This window comes from Athene cunicularia, unplaced genomic scaffold (genome assembly GCF_003259725.1).
Source record: "Athene cunicularia isolate RWA unplaced genomic scaffold, athCun1 SCF_112, whole genome shotgun sequence".
Taxonomy (NCBI): Eukaryota; Metazoa; Chordata; class Aves; order Strigiformes; family Strigidae; genus Athene; species Athene cunicularia.
The window spans coordinates 6618-20233 of NW_020799170.1; the positions used below are offsets into that span (position 1 = coordinate 6618).

Sequence of the window (13616 nt, forward strand, 5' to 3'; positions counted from 1 at the left end):
GGGGGGGGTCAGAGCCATTTTAGGGGGGGCGGTTAGAGCCAATTAAAGGGTGGGCAGAGCCATTTGGGGGGGGCGTTAGAGCCATTCCGGGGGACAGAGGATCCCAGAGTGCAGACAGACCATGCCCTGGAGAAGGGGAAGAGAGGGGTTGATTCGTTTTGGGGAGCAGAGGAGCCAATCTGGGAAGCAGAGTAGCCTGGAGTGCAAAGAGATCATGCCCTGGAGAAGGGAAAAGAGTGGGGTAGAGCCATTTTGGGGGAGGTTAGAGCTATTTTGGGGGGAGGTTAGAGCCATCTGGGGGGAGGTCAGAGCCATCTGGGGGGAGGTCAGAGCCCCCAGAAGCCGGGAAGGGTCAGGTTTTACCTCACAGATCTGCTGGGCGAAGAGCAGGATGTGTGCCAGGCTGACGTTGTGCTTGGGCAGGTAGTCTCGCAGGCTGCCGAGGGGCACGTACTCCATGATCAGCTGCACAATCTTCTCTCCTGGAAGAGGAGGAGGATGGTGATGTGTGAACCTCGTGGGGAGAGGGGAACAACCCAGAGACACCCCAAACCTCAGCGCTCTGCCAGGAAGGGGATCAAAAAACTCAGGGAATTGTTTTTTTAGCAGCAGCAACAGCACTGGGGCGCAGGACAACACAAGCTCAGGCTCTGCTGTTTGTGTTGAACTGTGACAACGTGGAAAAAAATGGGACGGGGAAGAGCCAGTGATCCCCCACCGGCTGCCACCAAAGCCACCAGGCATCCCCCCGGCTGCTCACCCTGCTCGCTGCAGCATCCCTTGTACTTGACGATGTTTTCGTGATAAAGCGTCTTGAGGATCTCAATCTCCCTCTTCCAGCTGGTCAGCAGCTGCTGGCTGCAGCCAGATTTGAGGGATTTGACGGCCACCATTTCCCCCGTCCCATCGTTGGTGGGGTCGTAGCAATACAGGCTCACCTTGCCGAAGTGACCCTGGCAAGGAGAAGGCACAGAATTTATGGTCTGGCAGGAAGAAACTTTTCTGGCTTCCCCACCCCAAGAACAGCCTCTCTGGAATCCCTCCACAGAGGTCAATAAATTTCCTGGGAAGAGGGAAAGTCCCCAGCAAAAAGAGATTAAAAATAAAGAGCTTTTCCAAAGAATCCGCACTTTGACCCTCATCCAAATTTGGATTCTTTGGAAATCAGTCCGGAAAGAGGCTGGTTCACCCAGAGGCGACCGGAATGGATGAATCACGCAGCAGCACAAGGCACCACGATAACCTGCTACGAGGGAAACGTCCTCCCGACCAGCTCCGGGCCCCTCGTCCCACCCAAAGGGATTAAATTGCCCTCCAGTATCTCTATCAGCTCCACGGTGCGTTGGGGATTTGTCCTTTCAGCTCCTCTGGGATTTAGAATCAGAGAATCGCTGAGGTTGGAAAAGACCTTTAAGATGATCGAGTCCCATTGTTAAGCTGAAACTACCAACTGTCCCCCCTACAAACCCCCTCCCTCAGCGTCATGTCTGCGCGTCTTTTAACCCCCCCATGGGGTGGGGACGCGGCCCCTTCCCCGGGCAGCCTGTCCCAGCACCACCAGCCCTCTGGGCCGAGGGGTTTTTCCTTGTCCGATCTAAACCTGCCCAGGCACAACTCGAGGCTGTTTCCTCTCATCCCGTCACCCAGGACAAGAGATCTCGCCCCCCCCACCTGCTCCCCACCCCCTTCCAGGCAGCTGTAGAGCACGAGGGGGTCTCCTCTCAGGCTCCTTTTCTCCCTCAGCCCCTTCTCTTGTTCTCCAGCTCCGTCGCTCTCCTTTGGACACCCCATCCCACCTCAAACCCCGCAGAGCCCTCGGAGCCGGGGCAGATCACAGAATCCTGGGAGGGTTTGGGGTGGGGGGACCCCAAAGCTCCCCCAGCCCACTCCCCGCCCAGGTGCTCAGAGCCCCCTGAACGGCCCCGGGGCATCGCCCGCCGCTCTGGGCAGCCTGTGCCACGGGCTCCCGCCCTCAGCGTGGGGAATTTTCTCCTCAGATCTAGTCTAAATCTCCCTTTTTTTAGCTCAAACCCGTCCCCCTTGTCCCACGGCTCCAGGCCCGGTGAAAAAGTCTCTCTCCGTCCCTCTCAGGAGGGTGGGAAGGTGCAACCGGGTCTCCCCGGAGCTGCCTCCTCTCTGGGCTGAGCACCCCCAGCTCTCGGCCCGTCCTCCCAGGAGGCTGCTCCAGCCCCCGGGGCAGAGTCGGGGCCCCCCCAGCACAGCCCCGTCTCTCCTGTGCTGAGGGACCCCGAGCTGGATGCAGAATTACAGGGTGGGGGGTGTCTCAAGGTGCCTCTTACCTCCCCCAGCTCCCGAATCTTTTTCAGGTAACGCTTCTGGAAGACGGTGGGGTCTGACACCGGGAAGTCGGGGTTCACCGACGTGACGTCTACGAGGTCTGGAAAGGAAAGGGGGTGAGGGGGGAGCTGGGGTCACCGGGCTGCAGGGACACACATTTTCTCTTCCAACCCTGTGCCCAAAGGAGGGCCTTTTCTTTCCCCTCTTTTCCCTCTTTTGGCCTTTTCCTCTCCCTCTTTTGGCCTTTTCTTCCTCATTTTGCTTTTTTTAAACCTTCTTTTTCCTTTTCTTTTAATTTTTTGCCCCTTTTTAAACCTTTTTTTGGCCCTTTTCTACCCTTCCACCCTCACTCAGGACAAAATAGTCTCCACAGCCACCCCCACCACTGCCAACACCCAAACTAATTCATCAGGGTGTAACACACACAAGCCCCCTTCCCCTGAAACAGCAGGACACCCCCACGTGCAGAGCCTCACTGTGCGGCTGGAGCTGGGTGAGATCCCGCAGGATGGTGCGGAAGGACGGCCGCTCGACAGGGGTGTAGTTCAGGCACTGAGAGATGAGGGTGGCCAGCTCCTTGCAGGACGGCTCGGGCAGGCGATGCCTCTTCTCGTAGAAACGTTCTTTCTGAAAGGAAAGAAAACCAGGTCTCCAACCTGGATCCACCCAGGAATGAAGAAAGTGGGGATGGAGGGAGAGGAAGAGGTGAGTCACCTCCGAAGGAGTGCGCTCCTTGAGCGGGACATCAGCGTCGAAGCAGATTTCCAGCAATGTGGTGCCAAAGCTCCATTTGTCGGCCGCTGTGCTGAGGTTTCCCACATCCCGGACGCATTCCGGGGCGATCCAGGGGATCCGGTCCACGCGTTCTTTGGGAGAGGGGAGGCAAAAGTGAGGTGTTGCTGAGGATACAGCCGGAAAGACCCCATGGGGGAAAAAGTTCTCTGGAGGATCCCAAACACTGAGGGGCTGCAGGGGGACTGTCCCCAAGAGCAGCTTTGAAGCCATTCCCACAAAATTTGCATGTCTGCACATTCCAAATATCATATATCATAAAAATTAAGGGTTGAAAGGCAGGCAAGACCTTGCTGAATCAGCTCAAGAATAATCCACACTATTTATTAGCTACTTGGGCTACAGGAGGGGGGGAAAATCACCCAGATTTTCAGCTCAGAACAAGGCCAAGTCCTGCCCTGCTGAGTTCAAGCATGGGACGACCAGGTACCTTCTCGGGAGAGCACTGTAAAGCTGACTCCAGGATCGCTGAGCTTCACAAAAGGCACAGATCCATCTTCCAGCCCTTTCCTGGCCAGCAGGATGTTTTTTGCACACACGTTGCCGTGCACCAGGTTTTTGTCTTCCTGTGAAAACGCGAGGACATGAAATCATGGCGGAACTCTTCACAGATGCCTCAGATCAAGGTTAAGTCTACAGGCTACACCAGAAAATAAAAAGCGCAGGACTCCTGGCTCTAATTACCTGTGTCACCTCCCTGTCTCATTATCCCTCTGCGCAAAACTAAACCCGGAGGCGGGGAATAAAAGAACCATGAGGATTATCCAGCGCTGGGGTGCGTGCCCTCACAGGCAGCTAGCGTGCTTTCCCAAGCTGCTGGATGGAAGCCCAGCGAGTGAGGAAGGCAGCTTCCTCCTCCTCAGCTCCTCTCAGTTCACACGGCCCCAAAACAGCCACAGAGGCAGGAATCCAGCATTTGAAGTTCACATGTGCTGCCGCAGTCGCTCACCTCCAGGGAAGAGGGAGCCAGGATGGGGTTTGTGAGGTGCAGGCAGGGCACGTTATGCTAAAAAGCTGTTTATCTGCTCGGAGGGCAGAGGGGAGTGGGACAGATCCTCCTGCCACGCTGCCAGCAAGACCCAGGGCTGCAGCCAAAGCAAATGGCCATTTCCATCACAGTTCCCTGCTGGAAAACCCACAGCCCCCAGCCCTGTTACCAGGTAGCTCAAGGCACTGGCCAACTGCTTGGCCACGGTGATTTTCCAGCCCACGGTGACCCGGCCTTTCTCTTTCCGCAGCAGCACGTCCAGAGGTCCGTGTTCCACGAACTCCTCCACCATGATGTCTGTGGAAAACAGAGATATTTTCCTCAGCCCTGCGGTGGCGCCAGCCAAGGGAAAAGCATCAGCACAAGGCGAGACTGGCTGTGGAACAGGGTGGGGGACAGCCCCGTACTCACTCTCGGAGCCTCGCACGCAGACGCCGTGGACGAAAGCCAAGTGGACGTGTGACACTTGGCTCATCAGGCTGGCTGTCTCAAAAAACGCCTGCGGGGAGAGGAAAAAAAGGGTGTCCCAAAGGCGGCCAGGCTCTTGGAGCACCCAGCGAGCAGCTCGGGGTTGTTTCGCCCCCTGTCCCACCTCCCCCTGGGGCTCACCAGGGCGATGTCTCTGTGGCTGGGGTCCAGGACTTTGAGGACCACGTGCATCTCCCGGCTGTTGTTATTCTGCTCAGTGGAGAAATACTCGGCTTCGTCGTCAGCCCCGGTGGTCCCGCAGATGTTCAGGAGCCCATCGTAGATGTTCGTGCGGGTGCCCTGCCCCAGGTGGGCTCGCTACAGCAAACGGAGAAGGCAGGCGGGTGTCAGACCCCCACGTGAGGGGAATTTTCAGCCTCGCATACACAAGCCGACTCTCCCACTTCCCTCCATGTGCCGCAGGGAAGAAACTGCCTCCTGCCTGGACCCTTCTGCCTCTGCATGGTTCTTTCTTCCCTCTCCTTAAAGTGGGAAGGAGTAAAACACCAAACCAAGCCTAAAAACTTCTCTGTGTCTCTCTCCTCTTTGCCCCCAGGGTGTCGGGGGTGCAGTAGCATCCCCCTGATAAGGAGAGGGGCTTCCTCCAGCCAAGGGATTTACCCATGGGCTTCCCGTCCCGGGACGGCAGAGGGCACAACCTGGGTGATCTCGTTCTTGCGGATCTGGTGGAAGCTGAGCTGGGTCAGGTTAAGGATCTGTTTCGTGCTGTCCTTCACCTTCCGTGTGATCAGCAGGTCCGAGATCTCTGCGAGAGGAGGGAACGGGACATAAAGCCTCAGAAACGACCCGGTGCTCTTACTCCTCGAGCCCGGGGGAGGGAAGAACATACCTCCTGGTTTGGGGGGGCAGCATCTCTTCACCGTGAAGCTTTCCTCACCAGACCTGAGCGTGCAGCCCTTGAGTACATCCAAGAGCTCCCGCAAAGTAGAAAACTCCCGGTCCCACCCTTCCAGCACAAAGGAGTTTCCTTTTTTTTGGATCCGGAACTGCCTGTACTTGAGGGCTGCCTGCACCCCGGGAGCCTGAGAAAAATGGCATCAGGATGGGTGTTGCAGCTCCCTGTCACCCAAAAAGCCAACAGGTCGGAGCAGGCACAACCCAGCTCGTTCCTAACGAGACGAGCACCGGGAGGGCCACGCTGGGAATTGCGTTTTTACCTGCTGGTGGCTCCTTTTCACCACGGAGAGAATCATCCTGTTGAAGTCAAGGACGCTCCAGCGGATGATGTAGAGCCCTTCCTCCTGCTCCTCCCGTCGCAGTTTGGCAAAAACAAACTCCTCCCTGGCAGCGGGAGGAAGGGGAACGGTTTCGGATAAGCCCCAAGGACGTGGCACATCCTCGGCAGCCCCACGCTCTGCGTCAGGGAGAAGCCACTCACTGCATGGGCCCGTGGATGCCATTCATGATGCTCATCACAAGCCGCGGCGGAGCCACTTCGTGACACAGGTAGTGGCTGGAATCGGCCGTGAGTCGGAAATAACCATCCACCAGCGAGACCAAGGAGAGCGCGCTCTCGGAGGACGGGAGAACCACCTCCTGGGAAGAGGGAGAAGCCACCGAGCTGGAGGGCGAGCAGCTCCAAACCCACCCAGCCCAAGGAGGAGAGTGTAAACCCCTCGCTTTTTGCCATGAACCCAGAAAAAAAATCCCTGTCCTGCATCTTCCCTGTCTCCAAAGCACAAATAGGGGCCCCCCAGCGGGTCAGGTCCCACTCACCAGGCACTTGTTGTCCTGCCGGTTGATGCTGACCCTGCAGTCCTTGACGACGATGTGTGTGATCTCCCGGAAATCACAGAAATGGGCCCATTTCAGCTCGCTCCGCTCCGCCGGCTGCGTCGGCCCCTTGGGCTCCAGTTCTTTGTTTCTGCTCTTTCTCCCAAAATATCCGCGATGGGAGAAGTTCTCGACGCTCTATGGAGGTGGAGATGCAAAGGCATCAGGTCCCAGCCCATCAAACCGCTGGGAAATGGCACCGCTAGGTTCTGGCGGGTACTGGTTAAACTGGGATAAACTGGAAAGGAACCTGAGGTGCCCAGAGAGCCTGAGGAAAAGCCCAAGAGTGGGAGCCAAGGAAAAGGAGATGGTGTGGGATGGGATTTGGATTCAAACTGCTAGGAAACAGCACTGCTAGGTTGTGGCAGCTACTGGTTAAACTGGGATAAACTGGAAAGGAACTTGGGGTGCCCAGAGAGCCTGAGGAAAAGCCCAGGAGTGGGAGCCAAGGAAAAGGAGCCAGTGTGGGATGGGATTTGGATGGGAACGGCCCTTCCTGAGCAACAACCTACCTCTCCGGGCACCGGCCGCCACTGGATCCCGGTCGTGCCGGTGACAAGGACCTCGTGGGTGACGGGTTGGTCCTTGGGGAGCAGCGCGTGCGCGTGCTCCAGCTGCGAATGGCCCCCGTTGACGTAGAGCTGCACCTTCTCCCCTTCAGAGGAGGTCTCCAAGGAGAGCACGGGAAAGAGCTCGCTCCCGAAGCGAGGGGCAAGGTGCTCCAGGGTAGCCAGGTACTTGTACATGACGTCCTGCACCGTCAGCTTGCCGGTGCTGACCGTGTGGCGCTGGAAACGCTGCACGAACTTCTTGAAGACGTTTTTCATGCGGAATTTGGTCAGGTAGTTGTTCTGCTGGATCTGGCGGTAGAAGGAACGAGGGATGCACTCCTTGAAGCTGAGGAGGGAAGGAACAACCCGTCAGCAAGACCTCAGGGGCGTTCTATGGCAAAACATGCAGCTGGAGGAGCCGCAGCTGATGTTGCCGTCGCCTAAACCAGCCCCAGGCTCGCTCCTCGTGAGCAGGATGGAGAGGAAAGAGGGTGAAAACCAAGAAAAACCCTTCAGACAACGGCAGAGCAGAAAGCGCCCAGCCCCGAGGCTGCGAAGCCAAGCAATCACCTGTATTTTCTGGCCACTTCCTCAAGAGAGATGCCTTTTTTGATGGCAATGTGTGAGAGGTGAAGCACGGCCATGCCCAAGCTTTCATTCTTGAACCTCTGGATCTCCTGCTCAGTCTGGAGGTCTTTCAAAGATGCGACATCGTTGATGAATTCAAATTTTCCCTATTAAAGACAGAAAGTTAAATAAAGGGGGAAAAAATTCTCCCTGTGCTGACTTCCCGAGGGCTTTCTTGTCTTTTTCTTATTTTAAAGGTGTAATGGGATCCTCCTCAACTCCGCTCCCAGCCTCTTCAAGCAGGACAAAAAGCTTTTCCAAGGGCAAACTACAGCTGTGTTTGTCCTCTAAACAAAGCCCTCACAGATGAAAAACCAGATCCTGATGCTAGGGCTGAGCCAAATCCGGCTCAATCAAGCAAATCACCCGGGGTTTCCACAGCTCCAGGAGCCCGGCTTGTTACCTGCTCAAACAGATACTCTAAGGACGATTTGTCAAGCAAGGCTCCTCCTTGCAGCTTCTCGTCGGGGGAGTCGCTCTGTCGGGGCACGTTGCGATAAACCGCCGGTTCCTTGTCGTTCATCCCGTGCCAATTCCGAAAGTAGTATCTGGAGGGGAGGAGGAGAGGAGAGCGGCGCTCGCCTGCAGGGACGGGAGGGCTCTGGGCTGTCCCTGCGTGCTCCTGCAGCTGAAAAAGCCGCTCTGGTTTTGCCTTTAAGGCCAAACTTGAGTCTAGTGGCTGCCCCAGACCTGCTTGAGGCTCATTTCACCGGTAAATCTGCTCCTTCCACCTGTAAATTTGCTGTTTCATCCATAAATCTGCCCCTTCCACCCGTAATTCTGCCCCTTCCACACGTAATTCTGCTCTTTCTACCAGTAATTCTGCTCTTTCCACTTGTGATTCTGCTCTTTCCACCCAAAACTGTTGCCTGCCCCTTCCCTGGGGGCTGCTGGGGGACGACCCAGCTCCCCGTGAGGGTTATGCTGTGGTTTTGTCTCAGGAGAACGGGGAAAAGACTGGCCGAGCAGGAGCAGAGAGGTCTGTCCCACCCCAGCGCAGCCAGGGGTCACACTCCGGGCTCAGAGTGGTGGGTTTGGGTTTTTTTTTTTTTTAAGAGGCCAACTTCTTGAAACCATGCTGCCGAGACAAGAATCAGCCACGTCCTCCAAAAATGTGACCTGAGCACGAGGCAACGACTCAGAGGCCGGGAGGCAAAGGGGAAGCCGCCTCTTCCTGCCACCAAAACTGGTTCCTTTAAGCTTTTTCCACCCGTTTTATGCCCAGCTGTGTCATAAAGCACACAGACTACGTCCCCTTCGTTAAAGGACGCTAATTAATTAATAAAACTGCTTCCAAATGGCTCTTTAGCAGCGGTGCTCCCCGCAACGCTGCTTCGCAGCCAAATTTTCCTGCTGCTGGAGCCCAGGGGCTCGCAGCTCTGCAGGGTACAAACCTCCCGCTAAAAACCCAGACAGCAGCCAGGGCGAGGAGCATCCCCCCAGAACGCCACATCTAAAAATCTACCAGCAAGAAGGGAGCTCTGCGGGCAGAGCGAGCTTCCGTTCCCACCACTCGACAACCCCCAAAGCCGCATCTTTGCCTGCGGTTAATGCTCCGGGGTCACTTCGGTGCTCGTGCCATAGGGGTGAGCGGCCTCGGAACCAGACATGAAGGGAAAGGACTTGCTGGCCCCCCAAAAAATCAGAGAGCTACAGCTCGCAGGGCTGAGGAGGCGCTGGCCACGAGGACTCGAAGCCTTCCTCCTCGCACACGGGGACGCGTGGCTCCCACGGCCACTGTTGAACCGGCCCAGCGAGGTGCAGGAGCCAGTGCAGCGCCTCCAAGACCGTTTTTTTTGGCTGCGTGGGTTGTGTCGGTGCAATGGGTGGCTGCAGAGAGCGGCCTCGGCTCCCTGCGCCACGGTTCCCCAGGAAGAAGGTATTGCAAGTCAAATAAAACAGACTAAATCTCCAAGCCAGGTTTTCTGTTTCTCCCTCGCTTTTACCTTCAGTATGACTCACGTGAAAAAAAAAAAAAGAAAAGCAACAAAACCAAACCCCAACAAAACAAGCCTGAAAAAGGCTTTTCTAATAGCAGCAACGTTTTGGGAGGAAACAGAAGATTGGAGTCCCCATCACCCCACAGGGAACGTGATATCTTGCAGAGACATCTACAAAACCTTCCCGGGCAGGCAGCTGCGACGCCACAGCCCTGGGCTGGCTCAGAGAGACCCTCGGGTGTCACTCGTGGGCTCCAAACCAGTCAGAGGGGACGCTGTCCTGTATGGGGAGCGGGGAGCAGGGGCTGGGTCAGCCAGGGAGATGGGGGGAGGAAGGCAGAGGTGCCTCGGGAACAGGGAAATGAGTTTTTTCATGCTGAGGAGAGGCAGGGGCTCCAAACACCACCTGGTCCTCGTTTAATCCTTCTGAGTCTGATGGAAACCAGCCCTGCGGTGTTTACCCCATTGCCCAACCTCACGTCCACCTCCGCAGGCGTTTTCCAGACAAATCTGGGAACAGGGAAACTGGAGGCTGGAAACTCAGCAGCCGTATTTCCAGCACAGCCTTATTAAAGCCCAGCACAGCTTCGCTCTGCAGGGCTCGGCTCAAAAAAAAAAAAACAAACAGGGATGGCACGGAGGGAACCGGCCTCACCTCATGCGGAAAAGCAGGTTGAAGTTGGTGTCTTTGCTGATTTTGAAGAGGTGGTTGGGCGGGAGCCAGACACGGCTCTGGGTGTCATAGAGGGCGAAGAGGCTGTAGCACAGCGGCGTGATGCCTGCGAAGGAAACACGATTCCTGTGAGGGGACGCCGAGCCCGCAAAGATTCACGGTCGATAGGGGAAAAAAAAAAAAAATTCAACCCGCCACTTTCTTCACCCCGTTTCTCCCAACTGATTTTACTGGCAGCACAAACCCATCCACGCTACCAACACCCCACCCCCAGGGACCCAGCCGTCCTCCCTCCTCGTCCCCGCTCGCAAATGTCAGAGCCAGGATAGTCTTTAGAACTGCCATTTAAATCGAGAGCCGCGCGTCTGCTGTCCTTCTGGCGCGCTCGGGGAAAGCCAGCTGGCCCGGGGAGCTTCGGCAGCTTTTCTTCCAAATAAACCGCCATGCAGAGCCGCACCGACTGCAGCAAGGGGAAGGGAAGTTAATAAACCCCAGGGGAAACGTGGATTTGCCAGTTAAACCTTAGGTGAGAGCTAAAAGCTTCTCCTAAGGGTTCAAAGAGATGTCAGCTGCCCTTTAATTCAAACACAGCTGCAAAACGGCCCCTCGGACCGTGAAAAGCCCCGGCGCAGGTGCTCGGCATGATTTTTGCGGGAGAAATCCACAGCAAGGGGAGGCAGAAAGCTCATTAAAGAGGGACGCTGATGAGTCAGAGGTGAAGTAATTGCTCTTCAACTCATCACGCTCCAATAATTCCCAGCCCTGCTGGCCAGAGCCTTGGGGTAGAACCATCCCGCCCCACTTCTCAGGAACTCCAGAGCGAGTGGGGATGCCTAAATTCCAACAGCAGGATTTGCCAACAGCCAGTTAGCGGGAAACTGCTTCTTAAAAACACCCCGACGGCTCAGATTTATCAGATAAAACAGCTCAGACAGTCCCAGAGATTAGGAAAGTGGAAATGTCTCCGCCCAGGGCTGCAGCCTGGTTGGGTATTGCGGTGTTGGAAGGGAGATGGAGCCCCCTGAGTGCTCACCGATCCTCCGGGCGAGGTCGATGCAGATCTCCTCGGCGCTGAGCATGCCCTGGGTGTAGGTCTGGCACCTCTCCCGCTCCTCCTCGCCGCTCCAGTGCAGACAAACCTTCACGCCGCCACTTGCCGAGAAGCAGCAGCCGTCAGCGTCCGACTCGCCGTGTTTCGCCGCGCATTGGCACAGAGACATGGCGACGGCCCCCGAGGACGCCCCAGCTGGCGAGAAACAAGAGAAATAAATAAAAACAAGTGTTAGCAAAGCACGGGGCGCTCCATCACCCGTCTCTCCCAGCTGGGTAACTGGGCACCCTCCACCCCGACCCCACGCACCTCGCTGTCAGATGAAGCATAACTCGGTGCCGATCTCCGAAGCCGGCGCGGGAGGGGGCTGTTGGGAAGGGATCTGTTGGTGAAAATCCCGCCGGGTCACCCACCCCCCAGCTCTTCTCCCTGGTCTCTGCCGGTGAAATCCAGCACCTATTCCCTGGTAAATTTTTTGCCACCAGCGCTGCAGCTCGACTTTCCTCCAACGGTGATGAACACCATGGGGAGCTCTTGCTTGGGGCCAGGACTCTCATGTGCCCTCGTCCTCTCGACTCAGCGAGCTCACGGCAAGCTCATGGTGAGCTCACAGGGGTTTTCACCTTTGAAACGAACCCAGGGCCGCAAGTGAGCCGTGCTGAAGCTGCACCCCCCCGCCACCAAAAAGGCTCCGCGATGCCATGTCAACACCAAACACTACACAGGGAGAAGGACCCGGTGGTTTTATCTCCCGCTGCCACCCTGATGATAAGGCAAAAGAAACCAACCTGGGGAGCAAACCCTGGTGCTTTGGGGGGGGCCTGAAGCCTTTTCAAGCATCGTGCTCCACTCGCCACGTCCCCGGCACGAGGGTTCCCCGCGCCCCGCATGCGGGGGAGCGAGCAGAGGGGTGAAACAAGCAGCTCTCACCCCAAAAAGCAGCTGGTTTGGGTGCGGGGTGGTGTTTGGCTCGGGTACAAAAAAATGAGAGGTATAAAGAGAAGCCCCTTTTCCCAGGAATTCTGTGCCAGGGTGGGGGGGTCTTCCCCCTTCAGCAAAGCACCTCTCCAGATCCTCTCAAGGCGAAGCACGTGACAGCATTAGTTCAGCTTCTGCCCACAGGCGTGGAAAGATCCCGAAGCCAAACCTTGGCAGATTTCCCCCAATTCCCTCCTCAGGAGGAGAGTGGAATCCGAAAGAGGCGGCCGCTCCGTCAGCTTCCTCATTTCAAAAACCCGGGGGAAGCCAGCGGAACTGGTCGCAGCACCCTGAAGCGGGTCAGCGGGAGCTCAGCGCCCCTCAAAAAAGTAATAAATCAACTTCAAAAGGCTTTTTTTTTTTTTTTTTGGCAGCCGAGCTCTCTGCTGACAGCAGATGCGGAGACGGCTGAAATTTGGGAATTTAGAATTGAAAAATTTGGATTTCTCAAGTTGGCAAACAAAATAAACCTCCCAACCCCTCCTGCTTGGAGAAGCCCGGAGGGACCCTCGCGCAGCAGGATCCAACCTTCCCCCTGCCGTTATTCGTAACGGGGGCGAGTGCTGATGTTGCAGGGCACAAACCTTCCTGATTTCACCCCAATTTCAGCCGCCGCAGTTGTGGTTTCTCCTCCGTGGGCGTCTCGGGCTCCCAGGACAGGCCTGGGAGGGGGAGAGGGAAGCGAGTTACAAGCCGTGTTTTGCAACCTCGGTGCAGCTGCGCTCCCAAAAGACGCGGCCGGTGAGGATTGTGCCCGTCTCCGCTCCAGACCCGCACGCACTTGGCTACGGTGGGGACTCAGGTCAACAACGGGGGTGCATTTGGACTCATTTCACCCCACAAAGTGGGGGTTCCCCCACCCCAAGAGCAGCCCCTCAAACCTCTGGTCATGTCACGGCGCTGCCGATGGCACCTGCCAGCCCCCGTTTGCTCCCTGTCCCCGTGTTTCTGAGAGGAGCGCTGTACACGTGCCTGTTTTCTGTGTGGTTTTAGGGCAATGGGGCAAAAAACAACCCGGGCACCAGCACTGCCCAGTGCGGGAGGTTTGGGGGGAGCCCCCCAAGAGCTAAACGTGACGGCAGGCTCTGCCTGTGCGGCAGCGTCATGGGGGCAAAGTCCGGGACTGGATGGGGACGGGAAAGCAGAAGCCCCGGGGACCGGCCGCCCCACGGACGGCGGGAGAAGGCAGGCCTAGCGCCCCCCCCCAGCCCCCTGAATCCCAACACAGCCTCCCCGGCCCCAAAGCCCCCCACATCTCACAGCTACACATCCTGACCCCCACATGCCCCAGACCCCCATCTACTGATGTCCCCCCAGGCTCACAAACCCTGACCCCCACCCTGGAGCCTCCCACCCCCCATATCTTGACATTCTCAGCCTAGAACCTCCCAGCCCCACACATCCCGAGCTCCCCAGCCCCACATATCCTGACCCCCGCACCCCACAGCCCCTTAAC

The 13616-nt window shown here is 57.0% G+C and overlaps 1 protein-coding gene across 4 annotated transcripts; it reads right to left on the minus strand.

Moving 5' to 3' along the window:
* Positions 1–20: 20 nt before the first annotated feature.
* On the minus strand, positions 21–12893 carry TYK2 (tyrosine kinase 2). 4 transcript variants are annotated; one of them, XM_026867044.1, is made up of 22 exons: positions 12745–12893; positions 11492–11549; positions 11165–11377; positions 10114–10237; positions 7922–8066; positions 7462–7625; positions 6853–7237; positions 6284–6478; positions 5946–6103; positions 5725–5848; positions 5397–5589; positions 5206–5312; positions 4688–4864; positions 4490–4577; positions 4248–4375; positions 3521–3656; positions 3013–3164; positions 2775–2925; positions 2301–2398; positions 761–953; positions 364–482; positions 21–219 (listed from the first exon to the last, which is right to left on the minus strand). In XM_026867044.1, exons 3-22 carry the CDS (start codon positions 11349–11351, stop codon positions 76–78), a joined length of 3168 nt encoding a protein of 1055 aa, XP_026722845.1. In that variant the 5' UTR covers positions 11352–11377; positions 11492–11549; positions 12745–12893; the 3' UTR covers positions 21–75. The 4 variants fall into 4 exon arrangements, with proteins under 4 accessions (XP_026722845.1, XP_026722846.1, XP_026722847.1 ...); XM_026867045.1 differs by having other exon boundaries at positions 12689–12893; XM_026867047.1 differs by having other exon boundaries at positions 22–126; positions 12745–12891.
* Positions 12894–13616: the final 723 nt, after the last annotated feature.

What these genes read in the sequence shown, in the direction of transcription:
- TYK2 (XM_026867046.1), bottom strand. Translation starts at nt 11,351, where the DNA reads ATGTCTCTGTGCCAATGCGCGGCGAAACACGGCGAGTCGGACGCTGAC. An exon ending in GCAAGAACGAGATCACCCAG is followed by an intron (nt 4,865 to 5,205) that starts GTTGTGCCCTCT and finishes CGTTTGCTGTAG; the next exon opens with CGAGCCCACCTGGGGCAGGG. An exon ending in AGGAGCGCACTCCTTCGGAG is followed by an intron (nt 2,926 to 3,012) that starts GTGACTCACCTC and finishes CTTTCCTTTCAG; the next exon opens with AAAGAACGTTTCTACGAGAA.